At 40.2% G+C, this 12,890-nt stretch overlaps 2 protein-coding genes across 2 annotated transcripts in view; both read left to right on the top strand.

Annotated features, from left to right (window-relative positions):
• Nucleotides 1-2,108, top strand: part of LOC110096738 (TOM1-like protein 2) — a 4,326-nt gene extending 2,218 nt beyond the window's left edge. Inside the window, exon 2 of the mRNA XM_028695709.1 lies at nucleotides 1,724-2,108. Coding sequence (XP_028551542.1) covers nucleotides 1,724-2,008 — 285 coding nt within the window. The 3' untranslated portion in view covers nucleotides 2,009-2,108. The remainder of the gene's footprint in view (nucleotides 1-1,723) is intronic.
• A 4,659-nt stretch (nucleotides 2,109-6,767) lies between these two features.
• Nucleotides 6,768-11,058, top strand: LOC114579854. The gene is made up of 4 exons (XM_028695710.1): nucleotides 6,768-7,097; nucleotides 7,654-7,803; nucleotides 7,849-8,223; nucleotides 10,930-11,058. The coding sequence occupies exons 1-4, from the start codon at nucleotides 6,768-6,770 to the stop codon at nucleotides 11,056-11,058; spliced, it is 984 nt and encodes a 327-aa protein (XP_028551543.1).
• The last annotated feature ends 1,832 nt before the right edge of the window (nucleotides 11,059-12,890 follow it).

Below are 12,890 nucleotides of genomic sequence, written 5' to 3'. Positions count from 1 at the left end.
ATACATATATAAATATATATTATTTTAATAAATATATATATATATATATAAAAAGAGAAAACATTATCATCTTTAGCCATATGCCAACCACTTTGCGTCTGCCTATTGAGTCCCATATTCTATTTATTCATGTTAAGTGCTGCATGAGTGTTTACTAAAATTTGCATATTTACTCTTGCACAAATTCTAACTACATTACATATTGTCTCCCTATTTTCCTTTCTAGTCCTTTTCCATTAATTTTATTTACCCATCTCATATACATATGGACTTTTTTTCTCCCATGTTTGTTTTCAAATCTACAATATTTATGGTCTTCAAACATGAAATCATAATATTCATATTTTTCTGCTACCTTAAAAACCAATGGATTCAGTCTCTTTAATTTTAAATTTTAATGTTGGTGTCCATGATTCTTGTACGTCAGGCTACGCTTATGCAAGTAGTCCCCAAGATTGCTTCATCCACTTCACTAATAAATTGCTTTCTCCTCTATCTCATCTTCAATTGTGTCAATGTTCTCTCAATATTCTTTTGTTATCTTCAATTTCAATCATTTTTTCTTCCCTAATTAATAATAATCAATAATAATATTATTTGAAGTTTAAAATAAGATTATGTTGATGGCTTAAATTTTTATAGATACCTTTTCTTTTTATTTCTTGTTGGCTTATGTTAGACATATTTGTCTTGCTTCTCTCCTTATCAAAGAAATCAATATTGAGATCTTATTGCAAATTTAATAGTGTAATTTCATTATTATCATCATGCACAAATCATTCATTATCTGATAGCCCATCATTACAAAGGAATCCTAATAATCTTTTGAAGTCTTTTCTTCAAATGTTTATTTTTTGCTCTCTTATTATACATAATGTAAACCAAAAAATTATCCTTAAGATGGTCAAATGATTTCTCCTTTTAGTATGAACTTGATTATATGAACTCTAATTTCTATCACAATTTGACGATGAACATGTTAGTCCAAATACATTAACAACAACTCGCTATAGCATTGGATTGCCATCGACAAAATTGAATCCAACATCAACTAAATTTAAAAAATAATTAAAATTGGAAGAATCCTTTCTTATTTCAACTGATAAATATTGAAAATTATCTGTAGAGCAGATAGCTACATCTTTGGCTTTCTCTAGCCCAAAGTATCCATCTTTTCAAATACTAGAAGCTGTAGATTAGCCTTTGTTCTCTCAATTGAATCAGCTATCAACCTATCCGTAATATGGTATAAACTTAATCTTTTCTTAAGATTGATTGACTTGCTCTCAGTATATTAAAATCGAGGATTAAGGTAATATTTTGTGGCATGCAAACAACGATGAAGTTGAAGCTCCTACTTTTCATCAATAATTTCCTTAGTCTTTCTTGTATCTAGACTCATCTCCTCCTAAGTTATGAGCTGTCGACTCCTTGGCCTTCTTAATTGCATAATAAATTAAGCCCATAGCTAGTTTTTTCTTTGCATCAATCATCCTTAATGCTTGAACCAATGGCTTTGTTGTTATTATTGCATGACTAAATGCTTAACCAACACATTTCATTCAAAACAATCTTGTTCTTTTCGAGGTTGTAAAAATGTTGTTTTCTACCATATACTAGGATTCTTATAAACAAGTTCCTATTTAACATTTTTTCTGTCTGCTGATCTGACGTGGAAGAATATATATATATATATATATATATATATATATTTTTTTTTCAGAACTTAAAGTCACGGCAAATACCTAATGAGCAGGAAGATGGCAGTTCTGCTCAATTATTTTCTTCACTTGAAGATGATTTTGATGATCATGCATCTCTTCCCGGGGGGTATCCTCTTACCAGTTCTGGTCAGCAGGCTACACTGGGCTCCATTCCTTTGCAGGGAGTGTCAATCTCAATGGAAGAAAAGAAGGAGTTACTTATTATTACTAGAAATAGCATTGAGATCTTCTCTTCTCTGTTGAACACACAGACCAAGGAGAAGCCTATAAAGGTATTCGTATAGATGTCTTGGTTCATTTGCTGATTATTCATAACATAATAATGATAGCTGTTTGTTCTAGTCTCATATAAGAGTGTTCTTTGTTTGTGTATTGAACTTTAAATAAGCATATTTTCCCAATTATAGAACGTCCAACTATTGCTATTGGCATAAGAGGAAATGCACAAGCATTGGATAGCTTATTCGGTTATAGTTCAGTTTTCCCCGCATTTTCTATTTCCATCTTTTCTTTTTTCAATTAATCTATAAAGACTTTTTATCTCTTAAAATCCAATTTGACCTAATTGAGTATTGATTTGAAGTGGCCAGTTTATTTGAGAAGACAAAAGTGTTGTGATGTAGGACAACTAGTGACAAAAGCATAATGGATATTTTTGGTAGTTTGAAATTTCGAGTTGTGAAGAGAAGAATCTAGTTTAGATTAAGAAGTAGAGAGGTAAAGAGAAAGGATTGAGAATATTCATAGAATAAATGCCACAAAGGGAGGGTAGGAGAATGTAGCGAGAAATAAAGCATGAAGAAGCTCTATGCTTACAAGTAGGAGGGAGGATAAACCGAAGAAAGAATGTCAAAGAAAATGCTATTTCTTAATTTATTTATTAACAATCTTTAATTATAACCTAAAGCCTATTATTTGTTATAATAGTCATAAACTCATGGACATTCTAATGCTGCGACCTTAAAATAATGAGAAGTATGCCCAAAAAATTACTATTTTTTTAGAGGATTCAAAACTTTGATTTACTTAGATATTAAAGGTAATATCAATCCATCGATTGGTTTGTGGTGTAAGCAGGAGTTTCCTTATGACATGTGATAAATAAGGACAAATGAATAATTGACTAGGGGTTGTTTGGTTGGGTAAAAAAAGAATGCAGTATAAAAAAAATTTAGTGTAAAAGAAATACAGTGTAAAAGGAATACTTTTGAGTTATTTGGATGAGTGTAAAGTAAATTCAAGTGAATGTTTTTTTTATTTGGTTTGAAGTAAAATGAATGTAGTCTAAAGTCTAAAGATGGTGGTGACCGGCGGATAGAGGTGGCTGGTAGCGAGTGGCGACGGTGGTGTCTGGTGGCAGTGGTGATGGCCGACGGCGGTTGGTCGGTGGCAGCGATCAAGCGTGCTTGTTTGCGGTGTAAACCATTCTCGCTCAAGACGAGTTTGGTTTACCTAAAAAATGAACTAAAATGGTTTACATTACATTTACTTTACTTTGCATTCTTTTTTCATTCAACCAAACACACAACTTTTCAAAACTCCTGTATTTGGAATACTTTACATCCATTTGAAATCCAACCAAAAAGCCCCTAAGTATGACTATAATAATAAATAAGACTATCAGTCTATCACATTACATCAATATGAAGTTTATTATTTGTACCGTTAAACACAACTTTCGTTAGCTTCATATTATTTTTCAAATCACCCAACCAACATTCATGTGTTAGTCTATTGCAAGATATTCATTGTAACAAAGCATAACTTGTGAGCACTTTAAGGAAAGAGAGCTATGAAAACTATTTTTTAACATGTAAGGAACAATGCAATGCTAGTAAGTCAAAAACTTCCTCATCAATGTAGCCACAAAAAGTCGAGGCAATTAGTTTCTGCTTCCTTTTGCTCTCCTACCCAATCAAATCTTGCTTTGCTTCCCATTGAAGGAAGGAGACTCTGGCTTACCTTTCCTAACTCGAAGGCTTGATTAAATGATCTCTCTTTGAGGTTCCCTTATCTTTTATAGAAGAGTAAGGATTATAATCAATGGTTGAGATCAAGACACTTGACCTTCATCTAAGGGTAAAGGAATCAATGTACTAAAATCTCAGGACACATGGTACTTAATGAAACCTTTTTCCCACTATTTTACTTATTGTGTGAGTCATCATACTACTCTTGTGCCTTAGAAAGGGACCACTAGAGATTCTCTCTTTGAAAAAAAAAGTGCGTGGACTCTCTCAGATTTACTTTTGATTGATCTCCCTTAAATCTATTTGGCTGAAGGAAATCACCTCGCATGCATTCAAACTACTCAACAATTGTTAGATTGAGTTTTCATAGCTTGAATTCTTTTGATGCTTGATTGAATCGAGCTATAGTTAACCAAATGTTTGGTTTCGGCTTAACCATCCTTTTGGGTTGTGTTAGGCCGATTCACCCTGAACCGGCCCAGCTGGCTCAAGGGCCGGCTCAATTTTATTACAGGAGGCGGAAACCGTCCATAGTGAGGGCCCCACTTGTCCAATTGAATTCAAATTGAAATGGAGGGGGCTTGGGAGGGAAATTAGATTAGGAAAACTTTTGTATTAAAGAGCATAAGAGGATTAGGGAGGGATTATATTTTGATTTTTTCTCAATTAGGGTTTCTTGGCGACTTGGGCTCTAAACTCTCTTGTCTAGAGATTTGGGAGAGACTATCCTCCTCTCGAATTGAGGATCTCTTGTATCTTGTTTTCCTTATTGTTTGGCTTTGATTTTCCTACTGTAATATATTATTTTGGGCTGTTTTCACCCAGATTTAACATTATTCTCGCTGTTTTTCATCAATTGGAGATAGATTTGCTTACGAACTCAACTATTACCCTTAGGGTTACTTGCGAACTTAAGTATTTACTATCAAATTTGTATCATAGCAAGTCTTGGGACCAGTATAGGGCTGATTTTGGCTAATTCCAGCAGCTGTTTTTGGTCAGGGAAAGTGGCAAATATTTTTGGAGACCCAAATTCATATTTTGTGAATCTACAAACTTCGGATAGTGATGGCGGCTAAGAAAGTGGATGCTTTGGAAGAAAGGATTGAAGGGAGATGAATCAAATCAAGACAACGGTGGAGGAAATGATTTCCTCTATGGAAGGACAAATAGTCGATCTCCGGGACATGATGAAGAAAATGTTGGAAATTCACAACCAAATGGCGGCTTCGGTGGCAAAAGGTGTGGAAGGGAAAAATACAAATTCTGAAATCCGTAGGGAGGAAGATGAGGTGAAAATCATGGAAGGAGAAGAAGAAGACCCCATCTAGAGCCTATCCAGAGGGAAGAAAGAGGCGGTGGATATGGGGAACGTCAGGAGAGATACTATGACCGTCAATGTGCTAATTTAGAAGAAAGAAGGGCGGAATTTGAAGGGGGTTTGGGCTATGACAGGGCAAGGGAAGACCGGGAGATGTGGGGAGGGTCTAGCACTTGGGAGAGGGGAAGCTATGGAAGAATAAGGGGGAATGGTGACGATCAGAAGGTTAGGAAGCTGAAGATGCTCATATTTGAAGGAGAGGATGCATATAGGTAGATTTATAAGGTGGAGAGATACTTCGCTGTTAATGGGCTGACGGAGGAGAAGCTGACATCAACAGACTTATGCTTGGAAGGGAAGACTTTGTCATGGTATTAGTGGAGAGACCAGAGGTGACCTATTAGGAACTGGAGGGAATTCAAGGACTGTATAATAGAACGTTTCCAAACCGATCGGGGAGGAGATTTCTATAAGCAGTTATTTGCTCTGACACAAGAGGGATCAGTCGCAGACTATCGGGAACGGTTTGAGCACCTGGCCAGTAGAGTGGAGCGATTATCAGATACTGTATTGGAGGGGAACTTCATGAAGGGGTTGAAGGCAGAGATCCGAGCAACATTGAAAGTTCTGCTGCCTCGTGACTTGGGGAGGCCATGAAGTTAGCACAGTTAGTTGAAAATCAGAGAAATCTGGAGAGGGGAGCCAGGAGTAACAACACAGGGAGCACTTATAGGATGATGACCACCCATCTAGCACCTAAAGGTCCTGCAACAGGAGGAAGTCAAGAGGCCACTAGGGTGAAGATAGTAGGAGGAGGGAGCGGGGGAAATTTCAAGCGGCTGACAGAAAAAGAGATGCAGGAGAAGAGGGCTAAGGGATTGTGCTTCAGGTGCGATGAGAAGCATACGCCAGGGCATCGGTGCAAGGATTGAATTCTTCAGTTTCTCACCTTCTATGATGACGAGGAAGCTGAGGGAGGTGAGGAGGAGATGTAGGAGAAGCTCCATTTGGATCTGACCGAGGTTTACTTGAACTCGGTGGTAGGATTCACTATGAATCATACCATGAAGGTGAAGGGGGAGATAGAGGACAGGGAGGTGGTGGTTCTGATTGATAGTGGGGTTACTTACAATTTCATTTCCACTCAAGTCATCGACCAATTGGGAGTAAGATTGGTGGATACCGGTTGTTATGGGGTGTGATGGATATGGGGAAGGTGGAGAAAGAACAGAGGATTTGCAGAGGAGTGCTACTGACTATCCAGGGGATTCATGTGAGGGAAGATTTTCTTCCACTGGAGTTAGGGAGTAAAGATGTCATCCTGGGGATGAAATGGCTATAGACTTTGGGAGACACCAAAGTGAATTGGGGAGCACTCACTATGGAGTTGATGATAGATGGAAGGAAGATGGTGATAAGGGAGATGCTGGGCTATTAAAATTCTTGGTTTCTCTTAAAATTATGGTGAGGGATATACAGTTGGCGGGTGGAGGATACTTGGTGGAGCTGTACAGCTTGGAGGGAGCTAGAGTGGAAGAGGGTGGGGACATACCCCTCTCCATATAGCCACTGATTCAGCAGTTCCAAGAGGTGTTCCAGCCACCTCAGAGATTGCCACCGCACAGGGAGCAGGAGCACGCAATCATTTTGAAGGAGGGTGTGCCACCCATTAGCGTACGACCTTATTGCTACCCTTAGTTTCAGAAAGATGAAATTGAAAAGTTGATTAGAGAGATATTGGAGGCAAGAATCATGAAACCCAACATCAGTCGCTTCTCTTGTTCGGTTATATTGGTGAAGAAGAAAGACGGCAGCTGGCGATTCTGTGTGGACTACAGGGCGCTTAACAAGAAAATTGTACCTCACAAGTTTCCTATACCAGTTATTGATGTGGTATTAGATGAATTGAGTGGAACAGTGATCTTTAGCATGATAGATTTGAAATCAGAATACCATCAGATCCGAATGAAGGAGGATGTGCCCAAGACTGCCTTCAAAACTCACGAGGATCACTATGAGTTCCTGATGATGTCTTTTGACCTCACCAATGCTCCATCGACTTTTCAGGCACTTATGAATAAGGTTTTCAAACCTTATCTCAGACGATTTGTATTGATATTCTTCGATGACATCCTAGTCTACAACATGACATAAGAGGAGCATTGGGAGCATTTAAAAAGAGTGTTAGAGGTGCTGCAGGAGCACCAACTGAGAATCAACTTGAAGAAGTGTTGCTTTGCAAAAGCTAGTGTAGAGTACTTGGGCCATGCTGTATCAAAGAAGGGGTGGCAGCAGATCAATCCAAAATTGAGGCAATGCTAAAGTGGTCAGTGCCTAAAAATTTAAAGGAGTGAGGGGATTCTTAGGACTGACAAGATACTACAGAAGGTTTGTAAAGGGATACAACACCATAGCATGGTCACTCATGGAGCAGTTGAAGAAGGACGATTTCCTATGGGGCTACCACATCAGCATTTAAGAGCTTGAAGAAGGCTATGACTACGGTACCGGTCCTAGCTTTACCAGATTTCACTCAGATCTTCATAGTTGAGACAGATGCGTCCGGGTATGGGTTGGGTGTAGTGCTTATGTAGAGTCATAGGCTTATTGCCTATTTCAGCCAGGTGTTGACTGCTAGAGCCAGGTTGAAGTCAGTCTACAAGAGAGAGTTAATGACCATCCAGAAGTGGCGGCCCTATCTACTTGGGAGGCATTTCATTGTCAGGACAGATCAGTGGAGCTTGAAATACCAACTGGAACAGCGGATGGTAACAAAGGAGCATCAGAGGTGGCTGTCCAAGTTGCTAGGGTATGATTTTGAGATTTAGTATAGATAAGGAGTGGAGAACAAGGTGGAAAACGTCTTGTCCAGATGTATGGTGGAGCTGCAGACAGTGGCACTATATGTTCCTTTAATGCTAGGTTGGGAGGCCATCAGAGGGATGATGATCTGGGGAAGATCTGGGCAGATTTACTGAGAAAAGAGGGTAGCCACCCAGGATACTCATTGGAGGGGGGCAGATTGCTATACCAGGGGAGGTTTGTGATGCCCCAGACTTCGATTCACATCCCAAACTTATTCCAGGAGTTTCATGGAAGTGATATTTGGGGCCATTCAGGAGTGCAGAAGACATACATGAGGCTAGCTTCGGAGCATTACTGGAAGGGAATGCATAAAGATGTAGAGGAGATGGTGGCCAGATGTGAGGTATGTCAAAGGAACAAATTCCTGACTATGTCACCAGGAGGACTACTACAGCCGTTGACTCTACCGGGACGAGTATGGGAGGAGATATCCATGGACTTCATAGATGGGTTGCCCCGTTCATAAGGTTTCACGGTGCTCTTAGTGGTGGTGGACAGATTGAGCAAGTATGATCACTTCATCCCCCTTCAACACGCTTACACCGCAGTGATAGTGGCTTCAATTTTCATCAGAGAGGTGGTCAGATTGCATGGGGTACCAAAGGCGATAGTATCAGATAGAGATAAGGTGTTCCTCAGCCACTTTTGGAGGGAGTTCAGATTACAGGGGATAGTTCTGAAGAGTAGCACAGTTTACCACCCACATATGGATGGCCAAACGGAAGTAGTCAACAGGAGCTTAGAGACTTACCTGAGATGCTTTGTTTCGGAGACACCCAAGCTATGGGCCAAGTGACTATCATGGGTTGAATACTGGTACAACACATCTTTTCATTATGCTTCTCAGATGATCTCTTTCAAGGTGTTGTATAGACGCGATCCTCCCCACTAAGTGCAATTTGGAAGTAGTAGTACTCCAGTTTTTTCAATAGAGTGCTTGGAGGAGAGGGATCGACTACTGGAGGAGTTGAAGAGACATTTGCTGAGGGCCCAACAAATTATGAAGAAATAGGCTGATGGGCATAGGAAGGACATCCAGTTTGAAGTGGGGGAGATGATATTCTTGAAGCTCCGACCATACAGACATAAGACAATCGCCAACAGGAGGAATGAAAAGCTTGCTCCAAGGTACTTTGGACCTTATGAAGTGCTGGAGAAGGTCGAAGCAGTAGCGTATTGGCTGAAATTACCACCAACGGCGACTATACATCCGATTTTTCACGTATCTTAGCTGAGAAGGGCCATTGATGATTATACAACTAACTCCGAGTTACCGGTGACACTTACTGAGGATTTAGAGGTGGTTTTGGAACCCTTAGAGCTGACGGGGGTTCTCCATAAAGAATAGGGAACTAAGGAAGTGTTGATTAAGTGGAAGAACCTTCCTGACTACGAGGCCACGTGAGAACCATTCGAGAGGGTGAAACATCAGTTTCATGGTTTTCACCTTGAGGGCAAGGTGATTCTTTGGGATGGCGGTATTGTTAGGCTGGTTCACCCTGAACCGGCCCAGCCGGCCCAAGGCCCTGCTCAATTTTATTACAGGCGGCAGAAACCGTCCTCCCTTGGCTTTGCCCGCCCATAGTGAGGGCCCCACTTGTTCAACTGAATTTAAATTGAAAAGGAGGGGGCAGCTAGGGCTTGGGATGGAAATTAGATTAGGAAAGCTTTTGTATTAAAGAGCATGAGAGTATTAGGGAGGGATTATGTTTTGATTTGTTCTCAATTAGGGTTTCTTGGCAACTTGGGCTCTAGACTCTCTTGTCTAGAGATTTGGGAGAGACGATCCTCTCGAATTGAGGATCTCTTATATCTTGTTTTTCTTATTGTTTGGCTTTGATTTTCCTACCGCAATATATTATTTTGGGCTGTTTTCACCCAGATTTCACATTATTCTGGCTGTTTTTCACCAATTGGAGATAGGTTTGCTTGCGAACTCAAGTAATACCCATAGGGTTACTTGCGAACTCAAATATTTCCTATCAGGTTGTTGTGAGAAACACCAAGTTAAATGCTTGGGGTTTTACAATAATAAACTTTATTCTATTTAAAATGATGTCCTCAAATTTCACACATGTATGAGTGTATACATGAAGCGGTCACTATTTCTCTTTTGGCTTCTACTCACATGTTCTATGTGATTTCTTGCTCGATTTTACTCTTCGAAAGTTCCTTAATCATCAAAACCTCTTTTTGCATAATTATCATTGTTATCGAGCTAAAGATTCACTTTACCTGATATTTAAAACTCAAATTATGTTGAATCTTATGCCCTCTGGGCCATAACAAACAAAATACGTTAGGTGGTCAGTGAAGAGATTGAAAAAAAATCAAACAATTACATGTATCGTAGCATAAGCTTTTATATCCGAAAAAATTGTTTGACTCATTTTGGTAGGCTCGCTTTGAGGAAAAGTCTGCGTTGAAGGGAATTTTCTTGAGCATTCAGTCATATTATTAATTTTCTCAATCTTGTGCTTTCCATAATATTTTCCAAATCGTTTTGATTTCTGTAAATCTTTTCTATTCAAAGGTGAGAAGCCAGCAACTCCTAGCAGAACCTGCTAGGTAATCAAATTCATACAAAATTCTTTTTGAGATTCAAGATCTCTCTCTCAAGTACAATCAAGCTAGACTCCTCCCAAAATCAAGTGTACAAATTTGAGGATTGTAAGTTGTTGAAGAAAGATGATGAAAGTTGTGTACTCACTTTTTTATCCTCACCAGGAACTCTTTCTAGGATGTTGAGAGTCTTTCTTTGTTGTATTCTTCATTTTGGGCTTTATTGTTTGTTATATATTGTTAAAATGCAGCCATTAAAGCACAAACAAATCCAACGAATACAGTGGTCAATCCGTGGGACGTAGGAGTCACGACAGAATACCTTCCATATTCGGGTAGCTGATTTAGGAAGGATTATATTAGAGTTATTCTATGTTTTTTTGTTTCTTTATTAAGATATCTTGTATAGACCTATAAATAAGAATAGTTTTCTATACTAAAATTAAGCCTTTTTCTTCTCAAACCTCTGTTTTCAACATCGTATCAGAGCCAACGACTTTCATTGCTGTGGAAGAAAGATCGTAAATCGTCGAAGGAGGACAAGAGGAATAAGAAGCGACCGGAAGGCAAAGTTGGAAGCCGAAGAAGGAAAAAGGAAGAAGAAAACCGACGCTAACAGGCCCGATTCCATAAGGTTGTCGGAAGTTGTCGCAAACAGAAGTGGGATAGAGCCTTGCCAATGTCGACTCCAGACGTTGCCAAAGATAGTGTTGGGAGCGACTGACGCGTGCGGAAGATCGTGCCCTAGTCGTGGCTTGATCCGTGCCTTGCCTTGTCGACGCCGACTCTAGACACTGCCAGAAGGGGAGCGATTGACACGTGCAGAAGACCTTGCTCTAGCCGCAGCTGGATATGTACGGAAGAAGCCTGCACTGTGCTGCACGATCTGAGCCTTTAAAACTCGAGCTTTGATCAAATTGAGGAGCCTATGGTGGACCAAGGATGAGGCGACCTCCAAAGCATGTAACATTCCTATCGTCTAAATTGGAAGAACTATCTAAAGTAGTCTCAATTTGTGAAGACCTACTTGAAGGGGAAAGAAAAAATTACACCACCTCCTCAGAGGAGGACCAAAAGAAGGAGATCCTAATTTTTGGGCATGGGATGAAGCGGACTTTATGATTATGTCATGGTTGTGAAATTCCATGACTCCATAAATTAGCGATACATTCATGCCTTTCCACTGCGAAGGACATATGTGATACTGCCAGATAGACCTCCAAAGCTCGGGATGCGGCTCAAATCTTTGAAATTAAAATCAAAGTTAGAAGCAAAAAGCAAGGGAGTAAGACCATGACGGAGTATGCCACCCTTCTACAAAATCTGTGGCAAAAACTTGATCACTACAAATGCATGGAAATCAGATGTTTGGAAGATGCTGCGATCCTAAAGAACTTTATTAAAAAAGATAGAGTTTATAATTTTCTTGCAGGACTAAATGCAGAATTTGATCAGGTTAAAGTCCAAATCCTCGACAAAAAGGAGACGTCATCACTTAATGAAACCATTTCTCTCATCCGCGCGGTAGAAAGCCGACGAGGAGTGATGTTAGAATCAAATGTCATTTAAAGTTCAACAATGGTGATGAACAAAGAATCGTCATGGAAGGAGAAAGGTAAATATTTTTCAAAATTCAAGGACAAAGACTCACTTTGGTGCAGTTATAACAAGAAGTCAAGTTCACACTAAAGAAACGTGCTGGAAAATACATGGAAAACCCCTCAATAAGGAGTGGAATCAAAGAACTGAAACAAGTCAGCCTAACCCAGAAGCACAGTCCAATCTTGGAGAATTCAATAAAGAAGATATTGATAAGCTAAAACGACTCGTATCTCTTGAAAAAACAAATGCTTCTTCTTCATTTGCACTCTCAAGACCAGAGATCTGGGAAGACGATTGGACATGCTAAGGAGAAAGTTGGACTGTACCACCTGGAAGAACTGTACTAAGTTCACACTACCGGCCTTCATTGCTGGATGTTGACCTCTGTAAAAAAACCAAAGGAGAAAGAGAGAAAGACCAGTGGATCCACGACATCTGCCCGAAATCTCGACTGAAATCCCGAAATCCTTTCCGAAATCCCTCCGAGACATTGTGCAGCAGCGCCGAATCGGTCATCTCCCGCAAATCCCTCGCAGAGCATCGAACGATGCCCCTCGACGCCTTTAAAACGACGAACAAACGAAGCCTTCGGGTGATTCTCACTCCCGATACCTCTCCACGCGAAATCCCTCAGCCGTCCCGACCTCCTCCGATCTCCATCCAGCTTCCACGACCTCTTCTCCTCCCGTAACCCCACCTCACTGCCTCCGTTCCAACAGCCCGACCTCCGCCTCACTCCAGTTCGCAGAGAGGAAGCATCCCTTACCTCATCTTCCCCAAGTCGAGCTCCCTCCATCCCGTCCGAAGCCAAGCCCGATCGTCGCCCCTCTGCCGCTGTTCGACTCT

This window comes from Dendrobium catenatum, unplaced genomic scaffold (assembly GCF_001605985.2).
Source record: "Dendrobium catenatum unplaced genomic scaffold, ASM160598v2 fragScaff_scaffold_668, whole genome shotgun sequence".
Lineage (NCBI taxonomy): Eukaryota > Viridiplantae > Streptophyta > Magnoliopsida > Asparagales > Orchidaceae > Dendrobium > Dendrobium catenatum.
Note: the sequence above shows the minus strand (reverse complement) of the source record. Positions and strands in the feature narration are given on the sequence as shown.